General features: G+C 39.2%; 1 protein-coding gene across 2 annotated transcripts in view; it reads left to right on the top strand.

Moving 5' to 3' along the window:
- Window positions 1–18,428, top strand: part of LOC108246377 (zinc fingers and homeoboxes protein 2) — a 115,646-nt gene that overhangs the window by 83,903 nt on the left and 13,315 nt on the right. For both annotated transcript variants that reach the window (XM_017433885.3, XM_017433884.3), the window contains one exon: window positions 13,514–16,811. In XM_017433885.3, the coding sequence (XP_017289374.1) occupies window positions 13,840–16,811 (2,972 nt within the window). In that variant the 5' untranslated portion in view covers window positions 13,514–13,839. The remainder of the gene's footprint in view (window positions 1–13,513; window positions 16,812–18,428) is intronic.

Here is an 18,428-nt window from a genome sequence, read left to right on the forward strand (position 1 = left end):
CAGCTCCAACTCCAACCCAGCATAAGATCTAAATCTCTGGCATGAAAGGTGTCAGGCGATATGCATTCCTTCAAGGAATGCTAGATACTTTATTTATTCATTAGTGTTTGATTGACCTACCTTCTTCAAACTTTTCGGCTCCTTTAAAAAACTTCATCACGTCATCTTCAGTTAAATGATGTGGAGCGGAAGCTGTAAGGCGGTGCAGCGGCTGTTGGCGTGGACGAGCTGTTCTGACCTATATACGAGTGAATATACATCTGTGTCGCTGAACAAACTCTCGCAGGCTATAGCAGCTCAGTGCTGGCTGAGGATGACGCCATGTTCCCAGAGGATACGGTGCACGCATGTGAAAACATCCACATGTACCTATAGAGACGTTCGTGTTCGTGTATAGCTCTGAAACAAGTGATGTAAGGATGAGGTAAAAGGACAAAAACAACTCCTGCGTCACACACATGAGGGTTATATAGATGAAAACACACACACACATACACACCTACATGAAGAAAGAGAAGGACATCTCTTAAAGGGCAAACGCAAGCACACATGCAAATGAAACGCTCAAAGATGTACACAGAACGACTGTCTCATGCATGTTTTATTGACCCAGCTCGCTCCCTTTTTACACCTCCTCTGTCTCCTCCTCTCATCCCCCTTTCTTTCCTTTTCTCTTCGATACCCCTGTGAGCCTGTTTTTATCTTCTATTCTTTCACTTCTTTGAATCTTCCTCCCGCTCTTCCATTTTTTTTCTCGTCTCTTCTTCGTCTGTCCTTCTTTGTCCTCTGACCTGTCAAATCAGAACAACTTGAGACTTTAAATTTTCTCTCCGCCTCTCTTCTTGTCTGTCCTCTTCTCCTCTTGTTTTCTTTTCCTCATTGCCTTCACACCTCTCATCTTTGCGTCTCCATTTTTAGTTCTGTTCATTTTTTCTTTGATCCTTTTCGTTTTGTCCTTCCCTTCTTAATTTGTCTTTTTATATTTCACCACGCCCTTATATTCTCACTTTTTTAATCCATACCATCTTTCTCACTTTTCACATTATGTTTCTGAATGTCCTCTTATCTTTCCACATCATCCAATTTTCTCCTTTTAAATCTCCCCTCCCTCTTCTTTTCTCTCATCGTTGGCGAGACACTTCTTACCTTCATCTCTCAATTACCTCTCTTTACCTTTCATCTTTTCTTATTTATCAATTTTCTCACCTCCCATATCTCTTTACTACTCATCTTGCCTTTATCATTTTCTTCAGTTTTCTTTCTTCTACTTATGTTTTTTTTTTTTCTCCCTTCTGTTTAATCTTCTTGTGTTTTGTCCATTTACATCAATCAGCTGCAACATAAAAAACAGCATAATATTGTGCTAAAACAGCTCTGGTTCCAGAACAAAAGAACATCTGAGAGAGTCTCTTGGTATCCAGATGATTCTGGCCCTGTGGAATGTGTGGTGGGGCCTTCATTGGTCATGCACAACTGGTTTCTGCAAATGCTCAGTTGGACCGGGGTAAATTTTGGATAGGTCTATGCTTTGAGGTTTTTTATCAACATAACATCAATCTTCTTCTAAAAGTCTGCTTCCGTAGAAGACTGTGGATTTTACCTGAAAACTTACAGTGAAATTACCACAGTATTTTGGTATTTCCAGAAGGATCTTATTACACCCTGTTTGAGGTTGCTCAAGACATAACATCATAGTGAGCCATCTTCAAGCAGCCGCAAAGATTATGATTTAACCATAATAAATAAAAGTTACAGAATAAAGAGTTTCTGTAACTTCAGGATGGACTTCAGACCAAAATTGTAAACAAAGCACACTTCTACAAATTGTGCAGATGTGGCACAATGAAATGATTGGGATCATGGACATGTAAAGAAATACTAGACCAAGTGTCCCCACTGTTCTCATTGTTAAGAACTGAAGCCGGCAGAACCCAGTTTATGGGAGCTGTTATGTTGTAATTTTGGGACCAGAGTCTGTGCATTTGGTATGTGGGACTTTAAGTCCCGCCTACACCACCACACACTATTTTTGGTTAACCTAAAATTTGTACTTCTGGATTCTCTTCCAGATATGGTGTCCAGTATTTTCTTACATGTACATCATTGTGATGAGCAGAAGATGATGTGGTCTCTTCAGATAGCCATCTTCAGTCAGCCTCCATCTATTAGTCTGGTCCACCAATCACAGTCTGGTACCTGCACACCTGGAATTTACATTCATTAAAGGCACACACACCCCTTACAATGGCAGCCATGACAAATATTACACGTTCATCTTCACAAATATGAGAGTCAAATGGCAACTATAACTTGAAACTGTTTGTATTTCAGATGTCGAGTGACAAAGCTAATGGTTCAAAGCAAAATCAAGTTCTTCCACCCAAAACAAGTTCAAGCAGAGAATAGGTTTTATGTTCTGCTCTGGTAGAGAGCCAAGCCATGGCTTTTTATTGGTTTTCTGTGACAAGAAAAACTAGCAAACACTTTGATTTTGTCTTTTTCCAACACAAGTTGGAAAGTTTCAGGGGTTTATTTGAGCACCACACACAGCTGACTAACAACTCGCACCAACCGATTCAGGAGGAGTGTTACTCTATGCTGCACATGACCTGAGCGAGCCTCACTTTGTGTCCGACAAGTCATTAAAACAGCTGAAACCACAGGAATATCATGAGTTATTTTGAAACCAAGATTTTATAAATTCACAGCATGTCTTCAAACCAGAACCTGCCTTTTGTCGAGTTCCTGTAGTCATTTTTGGGGCGCAGAGGAAGGCAGTGCCTTAGGGGAGTGCCTTTGCCACAGGGTGATGTGCTTGGTATGTGACAACATTCAGGAGCCTGGCTCATGTAAGTTACATCCATGTGGATGTCAGGACCCGAGGCTTCCCAACTAAACATTACTGTTAAAGAGCCTCTCTTGTCAGTGGCTGTAATATTTTGGTTGATCAGTGAATATCTTGTTTTTTTTCCTCCTCCTTCATTCATCCCCTACCCTCTCCTGACCTCTTCTCCACACCTCCTCTGTTCCTCCTCTTCGTTTCTCCTGTCACCTCTTGTGTTTTGTTTCCTCCCTCCTCCTCCACCCTCTCCTGACCTCCTCTTTGGCTCTCTTCCTCCCATCTGACCTCCCTCCTCCTCACCCCCCTCCTCATCTCCTAATTAGCACCTGAGCGTACAGGCCTGGTTAATATTCGGTGGCGAGGTGCTGTGACGGCAGAAGGGCACCTCGCCATCTTTCCTGCCCCGCTGTTGCTATGGTGACACCATGGAAATGAAGCACCGTGCTCTCCGTCTCCGTCTCCCTCTGTCTCTTTCCTAATTTTTTTGCCCGCCCCCAATGCACACACACCCCCTCGACCCCATCTCCTCTCTCCCCACCCCTCCTTCACTTTTTAATGAGTCACTGCAGCTATTAAATTTTAGGATGGAGGGATGGCATGGGACTCACATGGGTAGAGTAGCATCCTCTGACAGCAAACTAAATTTTTATGAGGGAATAAAAGTTGCCTTTTCAAAGAAAGACAAAATGAAAAAATTCTACAAAATGTAAAGCTAGTGTTCGGTATGTTTTTGTTCCTATGACAGATGGAAATGCTTTGTTACTTTTTTTTTTTTTCGTTTTGTCTGTTAGAATTTCCAAAACATGTGTTGAGATTTTTAGGGAGGCATTTGGATGGAGGCCTTGGCCTTGATGAAGTTCTTTAAAGCTGCTAATTGTATTTCATTCATATTTCATGGTCACAGGGCACTTGCAGTTTGCTGAGAGAGAACTGATAGAATGTAAGATGTGTGTGTGCATGTGTGTGTGTTTTGCCTTTCCAAACCATGGTCATGTAAAGCTCATGGGTATTTGCGTATCTGTGTGTGTTGCATTCATCTGCTTTGACAGCTCAAATTCGTGGGGATTGTAAGTATATGAATCACCAGATTTGTATGCCTCTTCAGATGGAGCATGAGTGCGTTTAAAAGAGATGCTTTTTTGTTACCCTGACACTTAGTAAACCTCAACTTTTCCTGTGAATCACTTCTGGAAAGAGAGGTGTCACGCTTGTCCCTGATCTTGACCATTGACGTTCTTATAAAGTTTGTGCGTCTGTGGCAAAATATGAGCACAAATTGCCCCTTTATTTAATTTTTAATAATGACGAAAGACATGTAGCACCTCATCCTTTTCATGGCTGCTTTTTGTCCATTTACGATATTTTGTGAAAGGACTATGACCATAGAGTCCCCACTTGTTTCTGTTATTTTGCTGCCAAAGAACTAGACTTTTAGATTGATTGTTGAGTCTGAACAGCCCTTAAATGTGACTGTACTGTGTGTGCGTGTACATGATTATCTGTCATGTGTCTCTGTTGGTCCTGCGATGGACTGCTGACCTGTCCAGGATGTACCCCGCCTCTCACACTTTGACTGCTGGCGATCGGCACCAGCTATCAGCAACCCTGAACTGGATAAAGTGAGCTAGAAAATGAACACAGAGATGGATAAAACAGGATTTTCTTGAACAACACCTGAAACTGACCTATGAAACATTCCAGGATATAAAGAAAATCTAACTCAAGGGATCTACGAGTAATGTATAAAAAAACAGCTTAGCACAGGACTGCATAGTCTCTTTGTTACTTGCATTTTGTTACAAAAACACAATTTGGTTCTTTGTTTTTTCTTTTTCTTTCTTTCTTTCTTTCTTTCTTTCTTTATTTGCATTTAAAAACGAAACTGAACAGTAGTACACATTATAGGGTATAAAATAATGTAAAAATTGCTATTAGGTTTAAAAAACTAATAGCAAGAAACTTGATATACACCTGGTAAGTCAACTGAAAGATGGCACAACTTTCAGACCATGTACCATGAAAAATATTCTCAGGTACAATTTATTTGTTGTAGATAATTTTCAGTGATACTACTTTATTTGTTGTTCCTCCCAGCCCAAATTCATGTTCCAATCCCAACAAAGGTTTGGCCCTTAATTGAGAAGCCTTTTTTTATGTTTGAATATTTCTTAGGCAAGTGTTAAGTGGCCGAACAGAAAACAAAACAAAGAAAATATTCCTGTGAAAACAGTCAGGTACAAAGACTGGATCAAAATTGAAAATGTACATAAAAGCTGTTTTGTTTTTTAACTTTAAAAAGCCTGCAAAAAGTGCTGAAATCCTCCTAAAAATATAAGAAAATCAGCCTCTTTTGAAGCCAATTCTACAGAATAAGGCGTGGCTCAAGACTTCCACAAGGGTCAACAAAATCCGGCTATCTAAAAAACAATTATTATTTAATATACATTTAAGACTTTTCTAGACATATTTTATGAATAAAATCCAAAATATTCTTTCTTTTATTATTGTCACAGGTGACAAGAAAAAGAGGATGAAAGACATTAATTATGATTTCTCAAATGAATTGAACTTACTGTCCTCGGTTGTGTTTATTTGCAACAAATTGTTTATATAGTTTATTTTACATCTTTTGTAAATGTATTCTGCTGAACATAGATGAGTCTATTGGTCCAAGACAGATGTCAGTTTTAAGAATATTGCTATGAAAAAAATCAACGTACAAGAACAAATCTTGAAGAACTCTTCTCATTAAAGCATCACATTCATTCAATTCCATCCTCAATCCAGTGGATGATGTTTGTTGTGGAAAATGGATTAACTTGAACTGTGTTCTGCTGTACCACCTGGTGTAATGTAAAGTTTCCTTAAGAAAAAAAAAAGCGTTAACTAGATTCACAATTTTTTTTTTTTTTTTCAGTAAAACAGCTTTGGAGCAAAGAAGGTAGTAATCATGATTGATGAAGATAAAGTGGGCAATTAATAGGACACTTGTGTTGGAAGAACAGGACCTTGACCAGTACGAGTTGGAGGAACTCTGCTCACAGTCAGTGCAAAGCTGAGTACGGCTTTGCAATTAACCAGCCAATCACACAAGACCCAAAACTCTTTTCCAGGCTCTTTGCTGTTAAAAGTCTAATTTCACCCTTATCAGTGAATAAAATTGCCTCGTGCACTTCATTGCTATTTAATACCTCCAGGTTTCTGATGCTTAATGTGCTCTTTGGCCTTGCCCTTTGGTTCCCAACATGGGGTGCTACGACCCAATCAGGCACCTTCAGGGAGGAACAAAACATTTAGTTTCTACTTTGAATTTTGTTGACCGAGAGCTATGGCATGTGAATGTTTCGTGTCTAATCCAGTAACTGTGCTACAGTTTGGCAATAATTTAAATAAAATTTTATTTAGCTTTGAACTCTAATCAGTTATTCTGCAGTGATTTGTGTTTGGGGTGATGGGCTATTTTGTATTGTTTTGACTTAATTATTTAGTCATGAGTGACTGGGAGCAATTAATTTTATATCCATTGACTGTTTTGTTGCCATTGTTTTATGGCCATTTTTGGCACAGAATGACCATTTTCTAAATTCCAAACATTGCATAAAAACGTGATTGGCTTCATTGTTTTTTAACACTGCACAAACTAATTTACACACATTTGCATCAATTTTTGTGGATGTGGATCTTCTCACCGGCATTGTGGGGGAAAAAAAATTAGACTAAAATTGTTTTTGAAAAAATTTTTGTTTTAGGACCAAGCATCTAGATTGTTGCGAGCGAGCCTGCGGTTCTTTGTGTTGCATTGCCTAATTCCTTACTTAACCAACCTCATCCTGCAATAAACTTTATTTTGGTTTTAGCCATCAGAAGACACAACCAAACATTCAGAGTGGCATTTTTGAGGCATTTCAAAATCAGACTTCTTTTTTTTGGAATGTAATCCTCAAGTCCTGCTGTTGAAACCCTTCAGAGAATTGCTTTTTAAACCCGTGGAGCTAAAACTGTAAAGTTTTCTCTGAGGGTGGTGGCAGCAGACAAGTCGTGAGGTCAACAGTAGTTCATCATCTATAAATCCTGAGCGTTTCCTGTAAATTTATGCCTAACTGACCCTTCTAACTATATGTTGAATGCTTAAAGTGGCTCCAGCAGGAAAAAAAATGGAAGGGATATTTTCTCAGGAAGGTGTTGGGTAATTTAAGATTGTGCATTTTTCTGTTTTAGAAGATTAGGTTTTCTTCGCAGCACCTAAATGTACTTAGAGCCCTGTTAGGGTGTCTTATCTTTTAGGAAAGAGGCGGGCTGTTTTTGTCTGAAATTTCATGAGGGCAGAAATTCCTCCAGACTCCAGTTACCAGCAAAATTTAGGTTTCTCTTCTCTGTTTTGTAAAGGGCCAGCTGAAATATCCTGAGGTAAAAAAAAAAAAAAAAAAAAAGTCATGACGTCTTTTCGGTAGGTTTCGCAGAACTCTTATATAACACAAGTGAGATTTGGATCTCTATAGGCTTAAGAGAAAGCTGCTGGAAATAGCCGGGTACTCTCAGAAAGGCTGGGTCATACTACCAGCTGTGTTAATGATGCATTAGCACCACAAGGAGCCTGCACAAAGGCATCCTTTGATCAATCATTTATCATCCACACAGACTTATATTGGAACACACACACACACACATGAAGCTTGCGGTTTTTGTGCTTCATGACTGTATGCCTGAGGACGAGGGTCACGGGGAATCCAAAACCGGGACACTCAGTATCTGAGCAGCACCGCCTTCGTAACGATGTAACCTCAAAAGTTTCTGTCCTTCCTTCATTTACTGATGTCTCCTCCAGTAGATTTATAAACATATATACATGTTACCATTACCTCTTACTGGATTCAACACTTCATTAACTGAATCATCAGATTAATACCATTTTTTTTTTGTTGCTTAAAAATCGTTTACCATGAGCTGCTATGGCGAGGTCACAAAAGTCAAAAGGAATCCTGGTTTTGCAACAGATGTTGTCAGGAAGTTCAAATTTGCTGTATTGTTGACTTGTTTCTGTTGTATTCCACTAATCTCACCTGGCTTTTACTTCCTTTATAATTATCTTGGCAGTCTTGTCTCAGGGCTGTCAGAAAACTGAATGAAACTATTGGTGCCATTTATCTTGCTTTGATCATGTGCTATTATTTAGGATTTTATAGGTCCAATAAACAGCTTCAAAGAAAAACTATGAATTCAATCAGAGCAGCAGAAACTCAGTCCAAAACAGAGCTGAAACTTAAGGTGAAACCAATCTTGGAGTCTTTTTTGTTGTCTCAGGGAAAAAAAAGAAAAACAGAGCAAATGTGGACACTGGTCTTATCTGGTCTCAAGTGGGAGACGTTTCAATAGAACAACTAGTGGAGCAAAATCTGAAAAAATAAACTCTCTGGAAGGCAAAATATACTCCAAAAGAATTAGATCACCAGTAGGTTGACTTTAGTTTGAGAGTAAAAGTAGAGCAAAGCACAGTTTGAGTGTTCTGGTGAAGCCAAAAGAATATCTTTTTAAAGTTTGATGTATGATTGAGTCTCATGTTGCCTTGTATATATGAATGATTTTGACTCTAGCGGCTCTACTTAACACCCCAAAAATATAAGTTTTAGACTCAATTTAGGTAAGGATAAAGCTTAATCATAATTTCTGCAATATGATTTAAAAAAATCCTTCTCTAATGCAGTTAAAATCTCTGATTGACGATAAGAAGGAAGTGGGGATTTTTTTTTTGTTTTTTTGCGTCTCATTTGTTCCTGCCTGCAAACCATCCTGCCCTCCAGTTTGCCCTTGTTCCACTAAAATGTCTTTAACCACTCCTATTAGCACACTTGGCACCTTCCAATCTGCCTTTCATCCTCCTAATTTGTCATTTCATTTCCCAAGATATCTCCTCATTACTTTCTTTTTCATCCGAGTTCTTTCATGGCTGTCTTGACACCTTTCTGTGCCCTATTGTTGTTTTGTTTCTACAGTGCAGTTGGATGGATGGATGGGTACAGTTTCTAGTTAGTCTGATGGTTTCCTTTGCCCTTGATGAGGAGAAAATCAGATCTTGTTTTGTCTGTGAAACTTGCAGTGAACTCAGATTCACCCTGCAGATCCACTCAGGTTACTTTGGTGTCACTTTCCTTGGAGTTTTGGTTACATATCTAGGTCTGACTTTAATTGTGATTAGAAAAGGAGAACATTTGGAGCTTTCTTTGGACTCACAAGTTGACAGGTTTTATTTTTTTTGTTTGTTTGTTTTGTTTTGTTTTTTTTTACATCCACCTAAAATTGATATGCAGCTCTAACATGTGCCAGTGAAGGAGTTTAGGCTTTGTTTTGGTTTAATCACCTTCCTCTCAAAAGGAAAATTTGTCGTTTCTTGCAAAATTGCAAATCATTGTTTACACTGCTGCAGTTTCATTATTTCCTCTATAATTACAGAGTGGTGCTGTGCTCCAAACAATCCCCTGCTCACAAATACAGTACAAGTAATTACAAGGATGCATGGAGGCGAGCTGAGCCCAACAAAATGGGATGCAGCCAAGCGGTGTATGACTCCCCTCGTCAGAAGTTGGCCCGGAGTCCTCAAGGCCGATCCAGTGATGCAGCAAAACATGACACTGTTGTGTTTTTTTTTTTTCCTCCTTTTTTTTTTGCTGGAGTTGGCAGCCACAGCACTTTTCCTCAGGAAGCGAGTCTGCTGTCGCTGCTCGAATTAAATGCTCCAGCCTGCAGCTCCGTCTGCTTCTACGCTTCCTACTTTTCCCTATTCATTTTTCTTTCCCATTTTTTACACTTATTTGTTTGCCTTTCTTTTTTCTTCTGTGTTTACTCTAATTTCCCATTTCTATCTTTCCTCCTACACTCTCATGTCTTTTCTCCTCGACCTTTTAACTATTGATGCTCAGTTCTTCTTACTTCTTTTTCTTTGGCTTCACGCTCGTCTCATTCCACCTCTTTTTATACATCCACTCTCTACTGTCTTCTCTTCAACACCTCCTACACTCTTTTCCTTTTATTTTATTTCTTTTTCCATCTGTCTCCCTGTCTCTTCCAACTTTACCTTCTCACCAGCAGCTGGGTCTCTGGCAAGTATTAAATGCACAGAAGTGGAATGTGTGCATGAAGATGGAGGTTTCTGAAAAGTTTTGCTGACAATAGGTCTGGCCGTTGATTGTTTTTTAAATTTTATTTTATCTATTTTATCTCAAACAAACAGCTTGGTATCTTCCAAAGTTTTGGGAGAGTTATGTCTGGATTTGTTTTTTGTAGGACAATGAAATGTGTGCTACACATTGTATTTCTTAATTATTTATGTTTTAAAAGTATAGTTCTGCTCAGTTTTTAAGGTGGTTAGAAGCTGGATTTATTATTTTTTTAAGCTTTTGCTTTAAATATAAAAAATCAATCATCTAATGAGCCAGGACCATCATTAGTTGTGTCTCATTTACCATCTCATGGAAGGCATGGTCCTTGGATCAGATATACCTTAATAAGTGGTTTTACGTGTCTTTTTATATAAAAATCATAACATGTCTTATGAAATAAAACCTAACTTTAAGTACTGATATTGAGGTTTTTGTTATGGGGGAGAAAATATATATACATTTTTTTAGCAAAATGTGCATAATTATTTTAGTTGTTAATGGAAAATAAATACATTGAATACAAAAATAAATAAAATAAACTTTTTTTACTTTGAGTTTTTAGTGCATCATAAAAACCCGACCCAGGACTTCAGCAAGGCTTCATCCAAATGTCTTTTAAGTCCAATAAAAATGCAGATTCTCCAGTATATAAAACACAACTCCATAGAAATGGACATAAGAAAAACAGTTTAAAAGAAGTTGAACGAACAAATAAAGGCTGGTGTAGATGATGGATTTCATTAAAAAAGTGTTTTGTCATGGGACAGAAAGTCAGGTTTTTATCATTATTATTGCAGTGCAACTTAGAAAGTTGTGTTCACTTTAACTATTTTTTTTCTACCTACAATCAATAGACCAGTTCTCACCACAGAACTTGTTTTCTGATCAGTTTCTGGGTTGGGTTGTTTTGGTTTGGTTGACTCTTTGACTCTGATGCTGATACCCCACAGACTTTATAGACAATACGAAACATCTTGCTGCAAATGTTAAAGGATATCTTCTTTAAGAAGTAGATTCTGCTCTGTCCCGTCTTTTTTATCTGCTAATCATTTAACTTTAGTCAGTACCAGTGGTATTTTTATGCTCTCTTTGTGGGGGAATCTCATTAGTTGAAGCACGAAGTAAGCAGCAATGTAAATGCATGAGATTTATAATAACAGGATTAGTTCGGTCTCATTGCACAGTACAACAATTCAAACTGGGCTCTGGATACTCAACTATAAAATAAGCCTCCAGTGCTGGTGATGAGAAGCTGATCAAGACTGCAAGAGCATGAAATATGTCCAACATTAATTGACACATGGGACAAATAACAGCTTGCCCACTACTAATTAAGTGTTGAAATACCTTTTTTTTTTCTGGCAAGTATTTTTTTTTCTTCTGATTATGGCACCTTTTCAAACCATTAACTGGTAGAAAACTCACCAAGATATTATTTTATTTTCTGTAAAATAAAATCCTCCTGTCTTTTCATATTTTTCCATTCTGTATTTTCATGTTTCTCCTTTCTCTGTCTTTTTTTTGCCTCTGTTGTTGTTATACTTATTGAAAAACTGTATTGGCCCTTCTTTTTTTCTTGTCTGCATTTCTTCCTCTTTTCTTTCCATATTTCATTTTTTTCGGTCTGCCAGGCCATGGTCTAGTCTAATTGTCTTCTGCTGTGTGCCGGTTCTCTTTTATCAACTTAGAAGTTTCTATTTTTTCTCTTCTTTCTTTTTCACCTTATCGCTGCTCCTTTGTCACTGTTTTCCATTACCTGTTTTTATTACTCTCTCCCTTCTTTGCTTCTGTGTTTTTCAGGGTTTATTTATTTTTAATTTATTCTCCCCCTATCTTCCTATATTTATACCTGTTGTCCCCCTTCCCTTTTCTTTCCCTCCCCATCATTCTTTTATTTTTATTTTTATTTTTTTTATCTCCGTCTCTGTACCACTGTGGTGGATGATAGCTGTCAGGGGATCTCATCACCGAGTCTCTCTTATTACATGATTGCAGGGTAATTATCATGTGAAGTTGTCTTTGCCCGAATCTATAAAAGACAACTAATGTCTTTTTAATGGGGTTTGGAGTTTGGAGACTTTTTTTGTCTTTTGTAGTTTCTGTGGAATCCTCAAATTTATTGCATTTACATGTGATTGGCCTGGAACAGTGTGTCCTGATTAAGTGGCTGTTATTCTTTGTGGTATTTTAAGAATGGCGTCTCGCTCACAGTTGTCAGTCAAGGTCCTTTGATTTTAAACTCCCAGTCTTCTGACTTTTTCAGAAGGTGCTGTAATCTGCCAACATCTGATTAGACCTGAACTCACAAAGCTCCTGTAATATTTGGATGAATTAGACAGAACCCTGGCTTGGACTTTAGAGGAAAGTGAAGGTCACGTTGCTTCTCAACACTGAAATCTAGTGCCGATAACCCAGGCTTGCTTCCCTTCTGCATTTATACTTTAATTAGATCTATTTCAGAGCCCAGGAAGAATTTTTTCCCTTTCATACACAGTAAAACATCATTCATCATCAATCTTTTTTTTTCAGATACATTATGGATCCCATCAACAGTTTTCTAGAAAACATAAAATGCATTTCTCATTGGTAGCATTTTTCAAATTATATTGACTTAAACTTCTGGGATTAAAAGCTATTTGTTAAGATCCTGTAAATAAAGTTATGCAGAAGATGATTTGCACACCCAGAATTTTTGTTATTGAAGCTGATTATCAGAATAAAGTTATAGTTATGCAACAAATTAAGGCACAAAGGGCTGAATTTTAGTTTTGATTTGAAAGCATTTGAATTCAAAATGGAGATAAGCTTTTAAAAATGTAGCTCTTGAATTTGTATTGTCCTTGTTTTTGTGAGGCTTAAATATGATAAAATAGTTTTAGATAACCATATTTAAAATATTCATGTTTTAATACTTGTTTTGATGGCAATGATTTTCTTAAGTCTTAGTTTTTCCAAATTGACTTTAGTTCTGCCAATGATAAGAGAAACAATTAGGTTTAGACCCACTAACTGGATTGTTCATTGAAAGATTGTCACTTATTTATTAAAAACACTGGGTTGCTTTAGTTCAACTTTGCTGCATTTGACTAAGTTAAAACCAATCATAAATTCTTGTCCACTTGAGAGGTCAACCAACTTCTTCTTTCTCATCATCAGTAAACATTACTGACCTACTGCCATTTGATCCACTTTATCTTTCAAATAAGTGGTGGACAAAGTTCCTTTTGAAAATGTGCATATAAAATTAAAAGAACCGTCAACATCCCTACTCCCGCTGCCTCCCCATAAGGTTTTCAACCAAAAGTGGCATCTGCTGCTGGTTTTAAAAGCTCAGATTTCCCACTCTTCTTTCCTTTTAAGTGTACATTTTTTTTCTGTTTCTTTATTGTGCAAGGAGAAAGTCACACACAGACCACTGTTTAGTACATTTTTTCAAGTTGTAGTCTTTCATGAAGTGACTATAATCCTGAACATAAACATTAACGTATCATTTTCTCTCTCATTTGTCTGTCTGCAGCTTGAGTCCCACTGCTGTCTGTGATGCTCTCCCATGACGCCCAGGTCAGGAGCTGACACTGCCAGTGAGCGGGAGACGCCACTGCACAACCGGTCCTGGTCCTGCGCCATCAGCCGGTTCTTACCCTCCCTCTTGCACGCTGGAAACTACTCTTCCCCTCGCCTGTCAGTATCCTCAACCATCAGCTACGATTCGCCCCAGTAAGGTTTGCTTAAAACCGACACGCTGACGCCCTCGATCACCAGCACAATCAGCCAAAAACCACAATCTCATCAACACAATCAGCAGCACCAGCAGCACCATAATCACCACCAGCAACAGTAAGCATGTCCAGTCGTAGAAAGTCCTCCACTCCATGCATGGTTCGGGTCATCAGTGACATGCCTGATGATCAAGATGATTCGGAGGATGTGATGGACATTGAAAAACTGCCCTGTAACATTATGACTGAAAAAGAAGACTCAGAATCACCTGAATCTACAGAGAAAAAGCAAGACCCACAACGGGATGATGTAGAAAATACAGACCAGCAGACAATGTTAAAACAGGCAAAAACACAAAATATTGAGCCATTAGTACAAAAGGAGCTTTCTTGTAACAGAGATCAACCTCCTGTCGTTGAAAAGGTCGATTCCAGAGGATTAAAAGACAAGGAAGAAACAGAATCTGAACAAGTATCACAGAAAAAGCAACCAAGAGGCTATGAGTGCAAATATTGTCCATTTTTGACACAAAATCTGAATAACTTTAAAGAACATGTGGACTCCAGCCACCCTAATGTCATTCTAAATCCATTGTATCTCTGTGCTGTGTGTAATTTCAACACCAAGAAGTTTGACTCACTCACGGAGCACAATGAGAGCCAGCATCCAGGTGAGACAAACTTCAAGTTCAAAAGGATAAAAAGGAACAATCAGACTATCTTGGAACAGACAATCGAAGGCAAAGACAATTCAGCTGAATGCGAAATGACAAATGAACAAGGTGAAGGCAACAGCCACTCTGTGTTTCCACCTTGCATATCAACCACGGTGAAAAGCCCAAGTAATATACAGTCACTCTACGGAGGGACAGAACTTACAAACCAGCTGGATGGTTTGATCCAGAAGGATCAAATCACAGCAGTGAACATCAATGGAACAGTCATCATCCCAGAACCCACCATCATCCAAGGGCTCTCCCATGTCTCCCCAATGCTCCAGCGCCCACCCAACTTTAACTCTGTACCAAAAATAGCCGTTCCTTTGAACACTACCAAATATAATCCTTCTTTAGACGACAACCTGACACTGATTGCCTCCTTTAATAAGTTTCCTTACCCAACACATGCTGAGCTTTCATGGCTTACAGCTGCCTCCAAGCACCCAGAGGAACAGATCAAAGTATGGTTCACCACTCAACGATTGAAGCAAGGCATCACCTGGTCTCCAGAAGAGGTGGAGGAGGCAAGGAAGAAAATGTTCAATGGCTCGATTCCTCCGTCCCATCACACGTTCACCAGTCCCATATCTCTGTCCTCTCCCAAAGTCTCCAAGCAGCCAATTGTCCACACAACGATTGAGCAACCAGGTCAAGTTAGGACAACTGTGTCTAATGACTTAAGTATTGTTACCACCACAGGAGTCCCACCTGGTTCCACCCACACCCTGAAAAGATCCCTGCCAGCACACCTAACATCAGTGTTTGGTCCAGAGTCTAAGCGACCCATTATGGCAGTTGCTCCCCATTCTGGTGACCCTAAAGACAAGGTCCTAATGGCTCCTCCGCCACCTCCTCCCCCACATAAAGACCGCATGCCAATGGCACCACCTCTTGTTCCTATGGAGATCAAGCGACCTGTAGCAGCTTCTCTGGTTAATGCAGAAGCAAAGAGGCCATCTCTTGCTGTGCCTTTAATGCCACCACCATCATCGTCATTGTCACAATCTTTGTCATCCAAAGGGAAAATTCTCTCTGCAATAGGAAACTTTAAGACGAAGCCATTGATCTCAATGCCCTCCATGGTGTTTCCAGAGTCCTTAACAAGGCCAATGATCGCTCCTCCACCTTTATGTGCCCCTCCATTCAAAAAGTCTTTACTTGTCCCTCGTACTTCGACCATCAGTTCCAAAGAAAAGCATACCAATACCCATAAATTGCCAGCTCCTGATCTGAATCTGCCAAACTCCCCTCCACCCAACAACTCTCACATAAAGCGGCCAACCATTATACAGTCTGTTCGCCCTCCACTTAAAGTCCCTTCCCAAATTCAGGGGTTCCCTCTGGATGGCAAAACACTAAAAGAACAGAAAGGATTGGAGCTGAAAAACAGTTATCCAAGAGGCGATAAGGTTGTCGCTCCTCTGACAGAAGCTAATGGGACATCACGTATGGATGGTAAATGGCCCCAGGATCAGAAGTTCCCTGCTCACAACAATGGCATTATACATTTAGATGGTGAAGAGACACCAGCAGCTCGAAAACAAGATTTTCAGCAAAAGTCATCGGTCTTGACTCAATTCCCTTTGCTAGAGCGAATGAAAGGAAAAACGGCAAAACAACTGAAAATCTTGGAGGAGAATTTCTTGCGGAACAGCTTTCCCACACATAGCGATGTGAACAATCTGGCAGCCACTACTGGCCTGTCTCATCATGAAATTGACAGCTGGTTTGTGGAGCGGCGTGCACTACGTGACAACTTGGAACAGGCCCTTCTAAACTCCATGGGCACCAAGAAGACAGGAATTGGTGATTTTGCTGGCATGACTGAGAAACAACTACATCAGCAGCCTCAGCAGCATCAGCTGAATGGCATTCACAAAACAAGCACTAATGTGGGCAATCTCAAAAGCCCTCCTCCGCCTCTGCATGCCCTCTCCATTAATGCTCCCAGCACGATTGCAACCTCTATCCCTAACCCAAATTCTTTCTCAGTGCCTCCAGACAGCCGATCACTGGCACTCCTCAAGGACGATTATGCTCAAACGCGGTGGCCTTCCCCTGAGGAGTTAAGCCAGCCGGACGGTCGGACAGGACTTGCTCGCTCCGAACTCGCCCGCTGGTTTACAAGCACCCGGCTGCAGAGCTGCGGCATGGAACTGAAAGAACTTTTTTACAACAATGGAATGAATGGAGGGCAGGGGCAGCTGGTGTATTCCCCTGAGAGCACTCCACCCAACATCATCCAGCGTTGTCAGGACGGAGCCGTAACAAACAACAGTAAGGTGCTGGAGGTTGAGCTGGACTGGCTGATGGACCAGCGTTCGAACAGCCTCAACAGTCACCAACGCACTGAGCTCCAAGACCGGTTTGCTGGCAGGTAGTCTAGAAGTTTCATATGAACTTTGTTTTAGTGTGTGTGAATGGACTTCGGTTGAAATATTTTGATGTTTTAATATAGAGTGAGCTTGGAAAATCTTAAGTATTATGCAAAGAAATTGAAAGTACAACCTATTAACCAATGCATAACTTAACAGCCTGAGACTTCTTACAAATAGCACTTTGTGTATGAAACATTGCTAAATTCAAATAAATTCTTTATGTAGTGCCAACAAAAGTAATATCTGCAAAAGCAGACAGGTCCAATTTATTAATTATCCTAGGCATGCATGACAGTCCTTCTGCAAGGCTGGACTTTGAAACTGAAGCTGAAAAACAGCAGAGGGGAACAAGGAGTTCAGGTGTGCAGGCTCCTTCTTCTTTTGTATGGAGACATACACTTCAGGTTTCTAAAATATTTGGGAAATGACAACTTAGGCCTTGAAATCCTTAATACAAAATTTTATAATTGCTATACTTATACCTGATAACATAGTAAATTTCAAAATTGTTGAGTCCATTTTAATTCTAGAGCCTTAACTGCTAAATTGTATTGTTTCAAATCCCTAAAACTTTGGTTTCAGTTTCACTTCTCCCCATATGTAGTGTTGTCTGTGTTTCCTTGTGTTCTTCTGTTAGCTTCAGCAAGATTTTCTAACCACTGGCACTTTTTTTCTGGTGACCTTTGCATCTGAATTGAATTTGTACCTCCCCTCTATGGATTTGAGCTGTTGTTTTCTAGTTGCCACATTAACATTGTTTTCAAAGCATCAACCAACAAATATACGGGACATTATTTAGTCTTCCTCCTCGTCAAGCAGCTTGGGACATGTTTGGCCAGATAACACAGCCATTAGTTTGGAAACCAATATCTGCACAATAATTTGGCAAGCATTTTATTCTTCCCATGAGTGAACTCTGGATTCGGGCTCAGTCTCCAAAAAACTCCCCAGTATGAACCTGCACTGGCAGCACAATGAAATCCTTCCTGCTGCAGCTGATTCTATAAAGTCTTTAACAAAACAAACTCCTTGATATACATCAAAGATGCAGAATACTCCTAAAAAAAACTTTGGGTTTAATTTTTTTTTTTTAATATATTTTTTTCATTTATTTCCTAATATAAAATGTTTCCTCAGTTTTCATTACACAGAAAGGCTTCATCATGATTTTTGCAGTTAGTTTACTATCTCTACATGGAATGATTGAAATGATCTTAATGATTAGTTTTCCTCATTAATTAAAAAATGTTCCACTTATGACCCACTTGTGTTAAGTCTAATTGTGAACAATCACCTCCTTGCCTTAAATTTTAGATTTGCTGCTCATTTTGATTCTGAACAAGAAATTTAACCACCCTAAAATTTTCCTCTCGTTTTGCGATGTTTTCTGGGGATTTGCGAGGATGAGGAGGATGTCTATATAAAAAAAGGATGTAATGTTTCAAGCCACTTTACTTTTTGGTCATTTCTAATTTTTAACACATATAAAATTTAACAAAACAAAACAGAAATAAATTTGAGCGTCTAACAGTCTTAAAATGGAAAAAAACTGCTTCTTTGCTTCATGTTTTCATTGCAGCAAAAGATCTGACATTGTGTAAGTAAAATTTATTTGA

Source organism: Kryptolebias marmoratus, linkage group LG5, assembly GCF_001649575.2.
Source record: "Kryptolebias marmoratus isolate JLee-2015 linkage group LG5, ASM164957v2, whole genome shotgun sequence".
Lineage (NCBI taxonomy): Eukaryota > Metazoa > Chordata > Actinopteri > Cyprinodontiformes > Rivulidae > Kryptolebias > Kryptolebias marmoratus.